At 43.4% G+C, this 17,645-nt stretch overlaps 2 protein-coding genes and 1 long non-coding RNA gene across 3 annotated transcripts; all 3 read left to right on the top strand.

Moving 5' to 3' along the window:
• The first annotated feature begins 1,784 nt into the window (after nt 1-1,784).
• Nucleotides 1,785-8,376, top strand: engase (endo-beta-N-acetylglucosaminidase). The gene is made up of 14 exons (XM_076996378.1): nt 1,785-2,002; nt 2,962-3,044; nt 3,261-3,462; nt 3,820-3,968; nt 4,231-4,385; nt 4,470-4,618; nt 5,174-5,345; nt 5,532-5,635; nt 5,738-5,849; nt 6,179-6,363; nt 6,455-6,591; nt 6,852-6,951; nt 7,101-7,212; nt 7,334-8,376. Exons 1-14 carry the CDS (start codon nt 1,887-1,889, stop codon nt 7,727-7,729), a joined length of 2,172 nt encoding a protein of 723 aa, XP_076852493.1. The 5' UTR covers nt 1,785-1,886; the 3' UTR covers nt 7,730-8,376.
• Nucleotides 8,377-8,506: 130 nt separating this feature from the next.
• LOC143506691 (uncharacterized) lies at nt 8,507-13,959 on the top strand. Its single transcript, XM_076996377.1, has one exon. The coding sequence runs from the start codon at nt 9,019-9,021 to the stop codon at nt 11,833-11,835; it is 2,817 nt and encodes a 938-aa protein (XP_076852492.1). The 5' UTR covers nt 8,507-9,018; the 3' UTR covers nt 11,836-13,959.
• Nucleotides 13,960-15,875: 1,916 nt separating this feature from the next.
• Nucleotides 15,876-17,639, top strand: LOC143508905 (uncharacterized). The gene is made up of 3 exons (XR_013129530.1): nt 15,876-16,140; nt 16,816-17,034; nt 17,291-17,639. It is a non-coding gene; the product is annotated as an uncharacterized LOC143508905 (long non-coding RNA).
• Nucleotides 17,640-17,645: the final 6 nt, after the last annotated feature.

Here is a 17,645-nt window from a genome sequence, read left to right as displayed (position 1 = left end):
TGAACATTGGTTGGAACACATGCTCAGCGAGTGCATGGATTCCCACACAATCTGCTGCAGACACTCCTCTATGAAGAAGGAAGCCTATGGGGATAGACTTGTATAATATTGCTGTTGGTTTTATGACTTTGATAGTCCTAAAATTGATCCAGTTCTTTTTATAGTTCCAATGTATTTATACCACAGCATATTTGAGAATGTGTTGTTATCGAATGCTTAAGTTTACACATCCTGTGCTTATTAGACTTATTCTGTAATGCACCCTAATGGTTCTTTCTAAGAATGCAACCAAACAACTAATATGGAAACTAAGAGAGAATGCAAAGGATTTTCAGGTTTCTTAGAATGTACGTGCACAGTGACATAGCAAAGGGGGGTGGGGGGGGGGGGGAGGGGGGGGTTTAGTCATATTAATATATGACATAATATGTATACATACATTTGTTGTTTTTAAATGTAATTACATATGTGCTATTACATACTGTAGTGTACTTATCATATGTTTATTAATTTGATTTTGATTTCTGTAATGCAAGCACTCAGTGTTGTTGGAGAAACACTTTTAAGTTATGTTTCAGTGGCTACAGCAACCATATTGCTGGTACTGTATGCATTTTATTAATTTCCAGTTTCTGTATGTATACAAACAACAGCTTTTTCTCTGGCTAATTTTAACTCAACAGTCAATGAATAGCTCACAGCGCACGCCTCCGAGCACCAAACCACTCCCTCGGTCCCAGTCACCGCATTATTAGCACCTGTCCTTAATTGTGTTGTGCATCTTTTTTAAACCCCGCAGGTCGTTCGGTCCAGTGCTGCACGTTGCCCCGTTGGAGCTCTATCCTGGACCTCCATGTCTTCGCGGTCGTCTGGACTTTACCGTGCCTACAGTTGTTTCTGTTTGCATATTTCTGTTAAGTTAAGAATGGAAAATAAAGACCATTCAGTGCAACCCTTCGGCCGCCTCTGTTCCCGCGTCACAGAGATAACTTAGCCTTGTGACATTTAGACTGTAGATCAGCCTGGATGTGTGAAATGCACTGCAGCAAAAAATATTTAATATCTTAGTTTATTAGTTTTTAGAGGTTTTCAGAGGACCAGTTATTATTCAACCCCTCAAACCACCAGAATTCTGTTGGGTTCCCTCAAGTATTTAGAAGTAATTTAGGCATAAAGGTTAGGTTGATTGATCACTCTAAATTGCCCGTAGGTGTGCGTGTGTGTTGGCCATGCGGTGGACTGGCGACCTGCCCATGGTGTACCCTGCCTTCGCCTGGAGTTGCTGGTATTGGCTCCAGCCCCCCCCCCCCCCCCCCCCCCCCCCCCGAGCATTTATAATTTACCTGAGCAACTTGTTTGTATTATTTAAGCATCTGTTAATAAATGCTGCGCTTGTTTGAAGGCTGTAACTTGTTAAATTAGCAAAATCTGCGAGGGGTTGAATATTAATTGGAGGCACTGTATATGATATATATTAGGAAATATAACGTCAAATCATTAATCGAAACAGGGTTTTGCATTGGAAGAAAAAAAACAATTAACACACGTGAACAGAAACTTTTAATCTGAGTAAAATTTGGTATATAGTATGTAGTGATTTGTGAATGAGTAAATGAGTAGACCATTTGAGACCGGTTTTTGATGGCTACATACATATACAGTATATGATATTTCAGTGCTAACAGCACCCCCTTGCGGTTGTGCTTGTGTTGTGTTGAACATGACATGCGTTAAAGCTGTCTCAGCTGTGGACGCTCCGCCCACACAGGCGGGAAGGAGATATTAACGTTCATGCGCAACACCGGAACAAGTGTCTTCAGCTTCAGACGCTGAAACCTTCTCCCTAAATCGCTATTTCCCCCCATACCTGCAGTACACACTTGTTTATGATGGACGGTGCTTTGGCCGTCGAGAGAGATCACACTGCTGGCGTGAACCAGAAAAGAAAAAGACAGGATAGTTCCGGTGATTCAGACGAAAAGATCCGTAAAACCGAAACTGAGTAAGTTACCGTCACCTTGTCGGTGACACGACTGGGTTCCTGTAAAGATAGCTAAGAGAATTATTATCCTGTGTAGTAAACATGGCGCTCTGCTCTGCAAAAGCGAGATAAAGAACCTGACTATCTAGCTGTTAGCTGACCTTTACATGCGACAACATATAGACAAGAGGTAAATGCGGAAAAGGAAATTACAACAGACTTGGCTACAGTTCACTACATATTTAAGGTCTACTTGTGGCCTCGTTGACCGCCACAAACCCGACTTCCTCTTTATTACAGTCAATATCCACACCTCATATGTCACCAGAACTTTTAAGGGACGAGTCTGCAAACGTCTTTAAGTAGAAACACACTTCACTGTCGGGACACCATAGGCTACAAATCTGCACATAACGTAATGGTTTCCCTGTTGTGCCTCAGTGACCGGATTATTGGGTATAATCCACAAGAGCTCTCAGATCTTTCAGGAGTAATACTCAAGTCTTCCCCGCTCCCCTGACTAGAGTAGAGAGGTGAACTGGCCTTTTCATAGTTTGGCCCCGAGAGGTGGGATTCATCACAGGGTTGCCAACTCTCACGCATTGAGCGTGAGACACACGCATTTGACTGTGTTCACACGCCACACATCCGATTTCTCACGCCGAAAAAAAAACTAGTTTATTTACCTCTGATCCAGGTTCATATCTCACTCCAAGTGATCTTGAAAAGTTGTCAACTCTGCATCAGCTAGCATCCTGAGGGCTCTAGATCACTTACACACTTATGTATTTTTTTCCCCGCTGCGGTGTTTTGTTGTAGTTGTTATGGAGTATTAGATTTTGGCTCAGGTATTGTTTTTTTCCGTCATATCTAACCAGTTCTCTTAATTTCAGTTCAGTTTTTTGTGTTGTATTTGTCTGTAAAGCATGTTGTAAGACATGCTGTTTATATAAAGCTAATTATTTTATTCTTATTGACAGTGTGGAGTCACACTGCATAGAGAATTGTGTCGAGCTGAACAGTGTTAAGGAAGTGATGCCCTATGAAGGCTCTCCACTACCAGGTACCATGACCCCCTGTGACCCTGCGTAGCACATGCAATGGAGTGTACTGGAAGACTGCAGTTTTGCTTCTGTTGCATTAACACCACTTCTAGAACCTTCTTCAGGATTAACAACATATAAAAGTACTATGACTGTGTGCATGTGAAGGTACATGTAGTGCACAGGTTTGCTAGGCATGTCTACTCGAAGCCTAATAGTCCTGTCCATCTTGACAGCACAGCACTACGACCTGAACACAACAGAACCCATCAGCTCTGGCCTGAAGTCTCTAGACGAGCTGTTGTCTTGGAAACGCAGTGAGGCAAGCCCCTTCAACGTGGCCACTGTACCCATGGGCAGAAGACAGACGCCCCTGGCCAGCTGCTCCAGAAGAACGCTCGTTTGCCATGACATGATGGGTGGATACCTCGAGGACCGGTACCCTCTGCTCATACAGCACCGCACTGGCTGTGGCCGAACTGCGTAGAGGTTGTGTAGGTTTCCAGCCATCTTTACAGATCTGTCAGGACTGTTCAGATCGATCATGGTCTCACTTCTGCAATTAAAGTAGTTAGCGGTTCAAGCTAGATATGGCGCTGAACACCGTCCACACTCCCGACTCACAGAATCTGTACAGTAGATTATAATAATTATTATTCCAGTCGGTTCTGGTTTGCATATTTTGCAATGAGCACGGGTCCCAGTTAGAACCCACAAACGCTGATCTGTGTTCTGATCTGATTTGGTATTTGGCTGCCTCCACTGGTGTATTCATGGCAATGTTTTTCTTCTGAGATTCATTCAAGGTACGACGATCGAGGCCCCCTATGTCTTCTATCACTGGGACTACATTGACATCTTTAACTACTTCAGCCACAATATGGTGACCATCCCTCCTGCTACGTGGACCAACGCTGCCCATAAACACGGCGTGCACTCCCTGGGTCAGTCAGCACCTCAAGCTCACATGACCTGCATTCTTACTGGGGTTTTTTTTTCTGGTGGCTTTTGTCTGTGAAGTGTTTCGATGGTATCAGAAAGGTTTCAATGCTTCTCCTCGTCCCAGGAACAGGGGATATTTGACCATGAACATGCTTTTAAGGGTTCACCTTTCAATTCTTTCGGCTTTGTGAAATTCTCTGTGTGATGATGGAGTGTACAAATAAGATTTTTTTTTTCTCTTTTCTCTTTCATTTTCCCTCTCAGGCACCTTCATCACTGAGTGGACTGATGGTGAGAAGGTGTGTGAGCAGTTTCTGGCCACCGAGGAGACGTATCGTACTGCTGCTGATAAGCTTGTGCAGATTGCTCACTGCTATGGCTTTGACGGCTGGCTCATTAACATTGAAAATAAACTGAGTGTGAGTCACACCTTTTATACGCACAAGCCACAGCACTAGTGTCTAGACAGCAGTGGTGATGAGAGCGCATCCGTGTGATTGCAGGCTGTGGCTGTGAAGAACGTAGAGCTCTTCCTGCGCTATCTCACGGCGCAGATGCACGAGCGCGTGCCTGGCAGCCTGGTGATCTGGTACGACAGTGTCCTGGATGACGGATTGCTCAAGTGGCAGAATGAGCTAAATGACAGGAACAGGTAGGAGGAAGTCTGGTCAGACTCTGGAGTTTGGGTGGAGTGGTTGATTCAGGAAAGATTTGGGCCTCTGGACACTAAAGCAAATAAAGTATAATTGTTTTCCAGAGCATGTTTTCTCACACAGTTCATCAGGACATCAAATTACAAGAACATGATAGGGCTTTTATGTTTTATGTTTATAAGGACTTTTAAATGCTTAACAGACATTTGTAATGCATGTTGAGTTTATTCACTATTAGTTTGACTTATATCCACTTCTATACTTGAGATACAGTACTGTGTAAGAAAGCAGACTTCTTTCCACTTGATCTAACCATGTGCACTCAACAGCATGGGTTTGCAAGTGATCACAGGTGTGTAACTCCTCTAGATGGGGTGCAGAAATGTCTGTAATCAGAGATGCATAACCGCTGTTTCCTTTCACAAGTGTTTATTACGCGCTCACTAGCTTGTTTCCCCCAATGCAAATCAGCCTGTGTGCTCACTTTGCTGTGCTACAGGAAGAAGACATTTTGTTTTTAAAACATATAACTAATCTCTCCCTCTGCCCATCAGAGTGTTTTTCGACGCCTGTGACGGCATCTTCACCAACTACAACTGGACGGAGAGTAGTCTGCAGGCCATGGTCTCGCACACCGCCGCCCAGCGCCGCCTTGCCGACATCTATGTCGGCGTCGACGTCTTTGCGCGGGGGGAAGTGGTCGGGGGCAAGTTTGAAACCAACAAGGTGCAGGCGCTGCACATGCCACCAGGGCTCCTCTGAAACCCTTGAATTCTGACACCTGTTTTTTAGACTTTATACAGACACACAAACTTCACGGTTCTTTCTCCTACCATTGTGAACGTTAGAGGTATCTAGTCCTGTTGTGAGCCGTTAAAAAACTGCTGCTCTCTCTTACTCATCCTCTCTCAGGCTCTGGAGCTGGTGCGTAAATATAACCTTTCCACGGCCATCTTCGCCCCTGGCTGGGTGTACGAGTGTCTGGACAAGGCAGACTTCCACAAAAACCAGGACAAGTAAGTCCACTGGATTAATAAAGATGATGTGAATAAAGAATGGTTTTCCATACACTCCCAGGCCCACCATTCTCACCTGTGGCATGGTGTCTGTGTCTCCAGGTTTTGGAGCCTGCTGTCAGACTACCTGTACGTCCACCAGCATGCTTCTCCTCTGCCCTTCGTCTCCTCTTTCTGTCAAGGTTTTGGCAGGAGTGTCTACTGGAAAGGGCAGGTATGTCGACACCGAAACCATAGTGCTCCCTGCTGCCCCATGCTGGCATATATGGGCTCTGTATTTTTCGTTGTTCTATGAATATTGCGCTGACATTGCGGCTCACACGGGGGTCTGAAATGAGCATCTAGAGCCCTCAGGCTTTATTAACCAATCAGCATCATCTCTTTAACAAGGCGGTGCTATCTGCCTGTCAGTTATTTTGCACGCAGAAGGGTAAACAATGCCCTAGTGTGCATGTCTTTGGAGGCAGGGGCTTTAGGTAAGGGTTTGGATGGAGGGTGTGGGAGTGAAGAGGAAGCGTTTGGACCTTTGCTGTCTGCATGCAGGTGGAGCAGGACAAGAGCTGGTTCAACCTAAATGCCCAGGAGATCCAGCCACTTTACTCCACGACCAGCCTGGAGGGAGGTGGCTGGCTGAGGAGTCGTAGCTGCCCTGCAGAGGCCTGGGCTGGGGGAAGCTCCTTGCTGCTGGAGGGCTGGATCCCGCGCTCTCTCACCAAGGCCTGCGCGAGGTAAGTGCAGTCGTCCTTATCCAGCTTCGCCTCGCAGTGTTGACTATGCCCCCAAGGCGACACACATTTCCCTTCACCACTCCTGCTGCAGGATATTTTCTCTGCACATGCCTCTGCCCACGAAGACGTTGATCTCTTTTGTCTACAAGCCGTTGGCAGGGCTGAACGTGTCCTTGGAGCTCCGCACGACGGACGCTTTGCTCTGCTCGTCTGCTTCCGAAGCTCCCTGTAAGTTCATGGAGCACTTAATAGAGTCTACAGTATAGGAGTTGGCCTCAGTAACATCATGTATGCAGTGTTTTCATGCTTTCGTGTTTTCATTTTTAAACAAGAAGTAATTACATTTTTAAAATGAACCTCTGGTTTCTTTTAAAAGTCTGTGTGTGTGTGTGTGTGTGTGTGTGTGTGTGTGTGTGTGTGTGTGTGTGTGTGTGTGTGTGTGTGTGTGTGTGTGTGTGTGTGTGTGTGTGTGTGTGTGTGTGTGTTAGCCAGTAGTGTTTTTCCAGTTGCATTAAGTGAGGATAATGACCTGGTGAAGCAGTTCACTGAGAACTGTGGCCGGTCAGGTAACAACGGCTGGACAAGCAGGTGAGACTCTGGGCTGGTGTGACTGATGACACATTTATCCTACACCTGATTCACAACACACATCACAAATGAGAAGAATCTTTCTGGACAACATCTGCCAAAGACAAAATGGTCACCTGTTGTACCACTGCGTGTGTGTGTTCGTGCAGATGCTTTCTTCTGGAGCTGAGCGGCTGTGCCCTCAGGGAGGTGTGTGTATGTGTAGCTCCTGATAACGCAGGTGACGATCTGGAGTTCAGCTGCCGGATTGGAGAGATCATGGTAGAACACACAGCTCCTTCCTCACCTGTGTTTGCTCACTGACTAGCACCTGTTTCCAAATGCTTATACTAAAGGGATTTTAAATGTGTGTGTGTGTGTGTGTGTGGTTGTGTGTGTTCAGGTTTTGGATGCCAACGGTCTGTTCCGGCAGCCTGTCCCTGTGCAGGATGTATGTGTGTATGATGATGTTTGGAAGAGGGCCGTGGGGAGAGGAGAGGGGAGCCCTCTGAAGCTCCGCCTCAGTGCCACTCTACGCTGGCAGTACCCAGCACAGCATGCACGCCACTTCCGTGTTCACTGGCGCCACAGGCCGGACCCCGGGGACCCGCCTAGCCCACTGACTCTGATCGGTAGGGCCTACTCCACCCTCTACCGGGTGGTTGAGCTCGAGGTGCCTCTTGTCTCTGGCCTGATGGAGCTGCTGGTGGAGCCGGTGAGCAGGGAGGGTTTTAGCGTGCTGCAGACTTACTGGGGAATATGTACACTCAGCTACCCCCAAAGCACTGCGGATGTATGATGGTACAAACGCACTCAGAGAACCTCTAATCTCTTACACACCTAATCACCTAATGTCTTACACACACACACACACACATGCTGAGACCACGTAATCTCTTACACGCATATGCTTAGAGCACCTAATCTCTTACACACACACACATGCTTAGAGCACATTTCTCTCTCTCTCACACACACACTTACTAGTTACACTTGTATAGCACCTTTCACATACTCAGAGATGCTTTACAACACTCTGCTTTTAATCAAAAGACACACACACATTGCAGTGAGAAGCAGCAGCCAATTGTGCACAATTGCGCACACACACAGCCCAAGGGGAGTGTGGTGGACTGCATTGGGCACAAGGAAGGAGAGAGTGTAAAACCAGACACGTGGCACCATGCACCCTCACACGTGGGCCGCACCCTCACATGCGGACACTTCAGAGGGATCAGTCGACGGGGGAGGGAGGAAACCACACAGGGCACGGTGAGAACATGGAAGCTCCACAAAGACAGATGGTCTAGAGTGTCATGATACTCTCCCCATGGTGATGGTTTCCTTGTGTATTTTTGTTTTGATTTATTTATTTTTTTTATTCTATGGAATTAAATATGGACTTTTAACAACACGTGCAAATAAAACTTGATTTTTTAAATGATACTATGCATGTTCAATAAAGTAATTTGTCATATGTGTTCAAATGTGTCAGGTGTACAGTAGCTAATCACACAATTCAAGGGCAGTCAAAATAACTTGTTCAAAGACGTGTACAAAATTAACAATAGACTTGTTTTCCATGTTGGCTCCCAGAGCTTGGGTAGGTTCCCATAAGGCCGTGCAGGAGAGTGTAAAACCCTAGACGTCAGATTGGCTACCATGTATGTCAATCAAAATACAACTGTCAATGCAGATGGACGATAGCCTGTCATTCCTCCACTACTTTTTAATGTCATGCGATCTACCCACACTTCTTTCGTCGATCACGGCCCCTGATGTACTGTATATGAGAAGAAAAAGAGAAGTAGAAATAGAGGATGTGAAAGAGTTGATGTCCATAAAAAGTTCTCTCCTCATTTGAAATGCACTTCTGCTTATTCTCACCATTAAAACAGCATCTTCACAGAGATGTATCTTCAGCATTCAACTACGGACAACCACAGGGTTTTCTATGAAAACACATGTTTGTGGAATTACAGCTGCTGCAGTCAAGTATCTGGAAACGTTATTCAACACAACACGTGCTAATGAATAGAAGTTTGTGGCATCTCTGGGACGACGCACGGTAATTTGTTTATAGGAAAAATGCATTTTTTTGTTGTGTTCACATACCTTGTGGTCCACGGATTGTGTTGGATGTCTGAGAAATGTTTTTTGTATGAAGATTATGTGGAACTTGGCTTTCAAACTGCATGTCCAAAAAGCAATTTAACAGGATTCTGTAAAAACATCAGCAATGCGATAATGGACTTGGCCAGAGTTCCATCCAAAGTAGAAGCTCTCTGTTTGGACTTTGTGAAGGATTCAATTCTACAATCAAATTCTCTCACAAGATTTAAGAACCTTCGATATTTAAAAATATCTGGTGAAATGCCTGACATATTACATGGAGCCTTTAAACATCTATCACGTCTGCAAACTTTGCATTTTGATTGTTTGAGATCCTCAACATTTTCACTGTCCTCTGAGGTCCTCAGTGACCTTCAGAATCTAAGAATGTTGACATTTTTTGATTGCAAAGTGTCATCAATGGCGGTAGATGTCTTTAGAGGGATTATGAAGTTGGAACAGCTGATAATCAGAGACAAGACAGATGACTTTTCTGAGTTGCTGTGTAGATTAACACTCGTGTCATCTACACTAAAAGAATTAACTGTGGAGATATTGATAACTACTCTTGGACATCCAAAGTGCACATTCACTAATGGGACATCTTTTGTTGTTAAAGAATTTTCATTTGAGCACATCAATCTCTATTTTGACAGTGTAACAGTGTTGGATAAAACTGCTTTAAAATACATTCAGAAATTTTCACGTTTAGCAATCAGCTGGAAAGAATTTAATATTTTAAGAGCTAAAATGAAAAAAGTTGATTTTCTGTCATTAACTCATGTGCACAGTTTACATCAGTTAGAAAGTATCTGTAAAACTGCATCGAAACTTTTGACCACAAGACTGACAGTATCGTTCTTCAATATAACTGATTACTTTCTGCCCAATTTAGAGAATTGCTCATTGATTGTAGACTTTGCCATCATCGCAGAGGATTCGCAAGATCCTCTTGCGAGGACATTTAATTTGTCATTCATTGAACTTAGAAATCTCATTACATTGACGGTGGTCTGGACAGTGAGTGAGAAGAAAAATGAAAAAATTGGAATTTTGGCACTTTGTGAAAATCAGCAAGTTATTGCCACTAAACTACAGTCAGTGCTCCTTACAATAAGCGAAATCAGAAATATCACCTGCAAGCATTTTAGTTGCTTGAGGGAGCTTAAGGAATTGATCTGGACAGGAAGTGATATTGAAAATATAGAGGATTTTTCATTTAAAAACAATGTTTTATTAAAAATGTTAGACCTGACTGCGAACAAAATATCAAAACTTACAGCAAATACATTTTTTGGCTTGATAAATCTAGAAACCCTTCTACTTACAGAGAATCGTTTGATTGCACTTGAAGAACTAACATTTATGCATTTAAAATCCCTAAAAAAATTAGAACTGGGAGTTTTTCAATGTCCATCTATTGAATCTTCACACGTCCAGATCAACCTTAGTTTGTTATTTGGTATCTTCCCTGAAAATCTGACTTATTTGTCCATGAGTTCTGGAATAAGACCAATAATTCTGATACTAGGCAAAGACAGTAAACATAAAGCAGGCCTACACCTGCATGTTATTGGCCAATCTGTCACTTTTCATGATTGTGAGGGTCCACTTTTTGAATCTCTTGTCCAGTTAACTCTAGAGGCAGATCGTGTGCTGTGTGGTCAGTCTTTCCCTGCTCGGTTTCTCAAGTCTCTAAAGCACTTGGAAATCACATTATGGCACAAAACTGCACAAATGGATTTGACAGATTTGAACCAGCTAGTTCACCTGAAGAGTCTAATCCTTGTAAACATAGATTTATCTCTGCAGCCTAGTCTTGATGTCATTTTCCACAATTTGTCCAGTCTGGAATTCCTGCGATTTGCCCTCTGCTGGATACCGTTGCTGGATAATGACTTGAGCAGAGATCTACAGTCACTTAAAATATTGGTACTGAAAATAGATAATACGTATAGTGTTACAGAGAGCTTTCTGGAGCCCCTACATAACCTTAGATATCTTGTTATGGAAAATCCGCTTCTTTACTGTAGGTGTGAAAATGTCTGGATGACTGATTGGGCAAAATACCAACAGCATGTTCAGGTGTTTCTTTCATGGTGCTCAGTAGAGATGCTTCCATGTAAAAGTGCTGATGAAACTAAACTGTTGTCCAAATATGTTCAGGACCACTGTGTTCTGGATGTTGAGTTTTTGTTTTTTGTTTGCTCTTTGGTGGGAATAATGTTCTTCATGTTGGTGGTGTTGCTCCATCAGCTGGCTGGTGAATACTTGCTGGCCTTCTTCCACATAGCTCGAGGCTGGTTGGACGAGGCCACCAGGGCGAACAAAGGAGGACATTATAGTTTTGATGTTTTTGTGTCCTACTGTGGGAGGGATGAGCGCTGGGTGGTTGATGAGCTTCTGCCCAACCTGGAGCAAAGAGGACCCCCTTTCCTCAGGCTGTGCCTTCACAGCAGGGATTTCCAGCCAGGAAAAGCCATTGTGGAGAACATTACAGACAGCCTCTACAGAAGCAGATACACTCTCTGCCTGGTTAGCCGCAACTACCTCCGCAGTAACTGGTGTTCAGTGGAGATGCGCTTGGCTACTTACAGGTTGATGGCTGAACACAAGGACATCCTTGTCCTGGTCTTCCTGGAAACAATTCCTACTGAGCTAATAAGTGTGCATCACCGACTGGCCCGACTGATGAAGACCAAGACCTACATAGACTGGCCACAAGACCCAGCTCAACGCAATGCATTCTGGGACAAACTTTGGACAAAGCTTGCACCTGAACTTGCCACTTAGTTTTTTCCATATGTATTTGTAGAGTGAAGAACGCAAAAAAACTTTTAATTTCCCTGCTCCGAGGGCCTACTGTCATAATCACAGGAAGTGCATTGCCTCACAAAGTTTGAAACTAACCATCTCTAACCAAACTAACCATTTTTTTATTTTATTTTTAATAATGGCCCACCTCCACCCCCCCATCTTTGGAGGACAACTTTGTTTTTATGTACAGATCAAATGACAATTATAACAATTCTGTATAATATAGTGATAACAATATGCAAAGTGATAACTATTGGGGTTAGGTGGACCAAGAAAAGAGGGGGAGAGAAAGAATAAAAAGGGAAAAGACAGAAGGGCAGGAAAAAAAAAACAACCAGCTCAAATGACCACTGCAAAGAAGAGCAGAAAGTGTACCCAAGACATATAGCACAAATGACTGTGATGTATGTGTATGTGTGAGTGTGTGTTGTGGTGGAATTGATGGCACAGAAGTCGAGGTTTTATAATATATTAAGCAGTATTTATTTGATAGCAAGAGAGTTACAAAATATAAAAGTATAAAAGTATGATGTGAAGCTTACGCTTCATGCAGTAACTCTGAACTGTCTCTCTCAGTCCAGATTCTTATAGTCAAAGTGTGTGTGTAGAAAAAACTAAGGATGCTGCTTCCCAGGAGCAGTTATCAGTTTCCCTGGGATTCAACCTTGGGTGCTTAGAAAATTGATAAGCAATATTATCACCAACTCTGCTGCTGCACAAAAAACTTCAGTCTTACAGAAAAACATCTTCAATATGGTTACAGTTAATTGCTAAGCAGTACTTTTCACACAGACTGTGTCTGCATGGATCTAACATCATCACATGATTAACATGAATCACACATGAATATAATCAATATTTCCTTCACATTCTCCCCCTTTGATTCTCTTAATCATTCAATATAATCTTCATGCAACAGTAGTCATTCTTTCAGAAAGCTTTAGGAATCATCTGGTTCTGCAACCCAGTCGCCGAGAACGAAGGAGTGGAGCAGATGGTCTGCTGGCTCCAACAAGCCTGCTTTCACCTGCTTAGACACAGTGCAGAGAGACTTGTACAAAGACAAACAGTATTGAATTAGTGGTTCATTCAACAGGTGGTTCTCCAGCTCTGGTGGTCCGAGACCTGTGTTGGAAGGCCTGCCAAAGACAATTTAGTGCAACATAGGATAAATGTACGGAATGTACTTACCAACAAGGGTAGAAAGCTGCGACAACATTCCCCCAGAGGCCAGAGGTAAGCAGAGAAAGACCCAGGAATCTCACCCGCCCACGGCCCCCCCAGGAGCTGTGGAGTCACACTTCCCAGTGACCCTCGCATGCCCGCCCCTGCAGGCGGGAGAGGGAGACCCCGAACAGCGCTCCCCAGCCAAGGAGCGCAGGTCCAGGGGAACCAGAGGAAATAGAGCCTCCCCCCCAGGATGCCCCCCGCCATGGGCCGGTAGCAAAGCCCCAGCGCCACGCGCCCCGGAAAACCACCCACCACCCGTCAGGGCCCCCCTCCCGCCGAGGAGCCCTGAGCCGCCCCGGACCACAACCGCCCAGGGGAGCGGGCCAACCACCCCCACGCCGGAGCACCAAGCCAGGCCCCGGAACCCCAAGGCGCCCCACCACTGGAGTGGAGCAGTAACCACAGGGGAGCAGCCGGGAGTGGACCCGGCATGATCTCTGGTCTTTTAAGGTCCCTTCAGCATGAAGTAAAAATGCTAAGAAAGGTTTTCTTTCAGTCCCAACATTGGGGACCCAAAGATCATGACCCCAGGATCGAGGAAACTGTTCAGATCCACCAGGACCTAGTCGGAGGAATTATGGCTTTCACCATGGAAGAGGGCCTCATTTATGGACTCCTCTGTTTATCTAAGCACATAGGGTTAGGGTTAATATCGCCTTTGGAATTTGTGAACAGACCTATATCCCAGAATGCCAGAATTAACCATAATTCGTATAACTCTATATTCTGGGATAGGTACTGGTTTCTAAACCTTTTTATGGGAAGCAACTCTTCAAGTATGGAGCTAAAATGCTGTCAAAAGTATTTGAATCTGAATTTTGTATATTTGTATTATATTTACATTACATTTAATAAACTTGAAATATTTAATGGCGTAATTCATAGATTTGAATTTAAACAATGTCTTTTTATGTTTTGAACTTGTGAGATGGTGAAATTTGCTGTTGGAAAAAAATACATTTCAAGATTACAACTTTCATTTTTCACATTAAAATATTCAGATCCAGAGCCGGCCCTGACCAATGTGGTGCCCTAGGCGAGATTTTGGTCGGTGCCCCTTGCATCATCAATCATTGGGTTGATTGTGTCACTATTAAAGAAACAAATAAAAAGCAAATGACTTAAATATTACCATATAACAAGCAATAAATATAAAGGTGTTGCACAAAAAATATTTTAAAACTATTTTACATAACATAGTGCAGAGAACAACTTTTAAATATTAATAATAAATAAAAAAAATAAAAAACAACTACCACCAGTGCAAATCAGGGCAATTTTTATTATTACAACATTATTATTTCAAAAGTGCATCTGCAATGAACAGTTTAATATGGTGGCCGTGAAGTGCAAACCACAACGATATTAACTAAGCATAATTACAAATGACAAAAACACAACGACATTAACAAAAACACAACGACATTAACTAAGCAAAATTACAAATTACAAAAACACAACGACATTAACAAAAACACAACGACATTAACTAAGCACAATTACAAATTACAAAAACACAACGACATTAACTAAGCACAATTACAAATTACTAAAACACAACGACATTAACAAAAACACAACGACATTAACAAACCGGAAAAGGTAGGTCCCAGTGGGAAAACCTGCGAAATCGCTGATTGGACGAGGCCACTTTTGGCTTTTGAGACGGCTTTAGCGCGTTTGTTGAAAACATGAATATCACTGGTGATCCAGACGTAGCCACCGCTATCCGCGAATATTTTGAATCAGGACATACATACGAGGTGATACTAGACATGCTGAAGATGCATTTAAAAGAAGCTGGACTGTACAGACGACGCAACTACTCCCCACTTCCAGAAGTGAGACGTGCCATTATGACAGAGCTAACAGGACCAGGACGGTTGTTTGGCTATCGGACTATGTGGCAAGTTCTCAGACAAAAACACAAGCTACGTGTCAAACGTGATGAAGTTATGAGACTGTTGAGACAGCTGAATCCTCAAGGAATCGCCCTGAGGACTCGCAGGAGGTTTACAAGACGCACATATCACTCCATGGGGCCCAATTACATATGGCATGTAGATGGCTACGACAAACTGAAGCCATTCGGCTTCGCCCTCTCAGGATGTATAGATGGTTTTTCAAGAAGAATGATGTGGCTTGTTTGTGGAACAACCAACAACAATCCTTCTGTCATTGCTCTCAATTATATAAACTGTGTCAAGAATCTTGGAGTGATACCAATGAGACTACGAACAGACCTCGGGACTGAGAATGGGACTTTGGCAGCAATACAGTGCACCCTCCGTCATGCGCATACGGACTATTATCAGGCCCGTAGCCAGGGGGGATCGAAGGGTTCGTTCGACCCCCCCCCCTCGCCCCCGCACCCTCCCTCCGTACACACATGCCCCTCAAGATAGGTAGGCTACTCAATGAATAAATTGTTAATCTTCTGTGAATATACAGACGAACAAATAAGGACAGCAACAGCAGACTCACAACAAACTTATAACAGTGTTGCCAACTCTCACGCAATGAGCATAAGACACACGCATTTGATCGTTTCCACATGCTCACACGCCATACATCCGATTTCTCACGCTGAAAAAAAAATCTAGTTTATTTATCTCCGATCTACATCTATGATTCAATGAGTTACTAGTTCACTCTGGCGCCAACCACTGGCGATCGATCGCTTTAGGTTGCAGCATAGAGGAAACATATAAGACATAATCCCCCCCCCCCCCCCCCCGTCAACGTTTGACACACACACCACCCCCTTCCCCCCGCCCCTAATCAAATCTCAGTCCTAGTGATTTTGATAAGTTGGCAACCGTGCTTATAATGAATAAAATATGTCTAAATTAAAAGGTTTGAAGTGTGCTTATGAATTTAGGGGGCATTGGAGTAGAGAGCCAAATGAAGTCCACTTTTGGGGGAAAAAGATCCCCCCCATCACAATGCTGGCTACGGGCCTGATTATGCTGGGTCATCAAGCCACAGTTATGGATCATCAACAGGGAATCAACGCATCGAGGCATGGTGGTCTTTTCTCAGAAAAGGAAGGTGGGTACATCTGTGTTTGATAATAGGTGATGAACAGATCAGTATTGATTTTATAACATTTTCTTTTTTGCCAACTGTCATGCCATATTGAGTTTGATCCCAAAATTACTTACGTACACCAACATTTTTAGACTACAGTAATCCCTCGCCACTCCGCGCTTCACCTTTTGTGCGGATTTACGCTCCTTTTTCGCTGCAAATATTAACTCTAACAATAAAATAATGTTAGAAACGATAACATATTACAGTAAATAGTGCATACAGTATTTACTCTCGATAACAAGAATCAGTATCACCCGCCTGAGACGCTACTTGCCTACATGGGATTGTAAACAACAATCGACTAGTTGCTGTGCAGTAAGTTTAAAGGAACAATACATGCACAGAACAGTGTAGGAATGGTTATTAAGGGAATGGGAAAGGTTTATGCAGCGTAAAAGTGTGAGCAAGTGTTTATAAAGCCTTAAAATGGTGTATAAATACTTAAATAAATCCTGTAGTCTACCGTTTCTATTTCGCAAGTATAAGGTGATAGCGGGTGGTTGTGGAACGTAACCCCAGCGATACACGAAGGATTACTGTATGTGGAATAGAAACTTTTTTGTTTAACATACAATATCAATATGAGCAGAAATGAACAAGAACAGAACCATTTTGAATTTAATGTATCCCCAGGTCTCAGTTTTGGATGGACTTGTTTGGAGATCTAAGAGACTCCGGAAACTTCAATGGAAGCCACGAACATCAATGCTTGCTGAGATTCTGCTTCAGCAATGTTCTGCAGAAAGACCTGGATGAATGCAAAGACCTCTGGAACAAACACAGGATCCGACCAAGCAGACTTGCATCATGTCCTGGGGGGATCCCAGATGAACTCTATCTCTTGCCTCACAGGTAACTGACATCTTCACAGAAAGAAATCACCTTCTCCATTACATATTAATGCAGTATTGTTATAGCTCAAGTTGGCAAATATATTTTAATAATTGTACAAGTAAGATACAGTTGTTAATTTATAAGCTGTCACTTCTGGTGTTCACTTATACAGATCAATTTAGCCAGCAAACAAATCTGACATATTAAACTATTTGTAGTACATGTAGAAAATATGCTTCACAATTCTATTATTAATTATATTCTGATTTTGCAGATATGGTTCACGAGACTGTGGATTTGCTGTTGAGGAGAGGGAACTGGATGTGTTCCCTGAAGCAAGGCAAGCAACTGAATTGTGTGGTGATCAAAACATTGAGGAATACCTACAACAGGCTGTACAACAAAATGGTCTACAGCAGCCACAAGACTGGGAGTCAGCCACAGAACTGTATTTATTGTTGAAAGATACAGCCGGGTTTTAGACAAACTACCTGAATCCAAATTTTTTATCTTTTGTTTCCTGTTCCTTCTGCTAAAATTAAAAGTGATACATTCAGGTCGATTAAAACATTTAAAATGAACTGTGTATTGTCTGCCTGAAGACAGACTTGACACTTCACATTCTGAAT

Source organism: Brachyhypopomus gauderio, chromosome 2 (genome assembly GCF_052324685.1).
Source record: "Brachyhypopomus gauderio isolate BG-103 chromosome 2, BGAUD_0.2, whole genome shotgun sequence".
NCBI lineage: Eukaryota > Metazoa > Chordata > Actinopteri > Gymnotiformes > Hypopomidae > Brachyhypopomus > Brachyhypopomus gauderio.
This window is presented reverse-complemented; position numbering and strand designations above follow the sequence as displayed.

Coding starts and splice junctions, on each gene's coding strand:
- LOC143506691 (XM_076996377.1), top strand. CDS start 9,019: ATGCATTTTTTTGTTGTGTTCACATACCTTGTGGTCCACGGATTGTGT.
- engase (XM_076996378.1), top strand. CDS start 1,887: ATGATGGACGGTGCTTTGGCCGTCGAGAGAGATCACACTGCTGGCGTG. Junction 3,969..4,230: donor ACACGGCGTGCACTCCCTGG/GTCAGTCAGCAC, acceptor TTTCCCTCTCAG/GCACCTTCATCACTGAGTGG. Junction 5,636..5,737: donor TTCCACAAAAACCAGGACAA/GTAAGTCCACTG, acceptor CTGTGTCTCCAG/GTTTTGGAGCCTGCTGTCAG.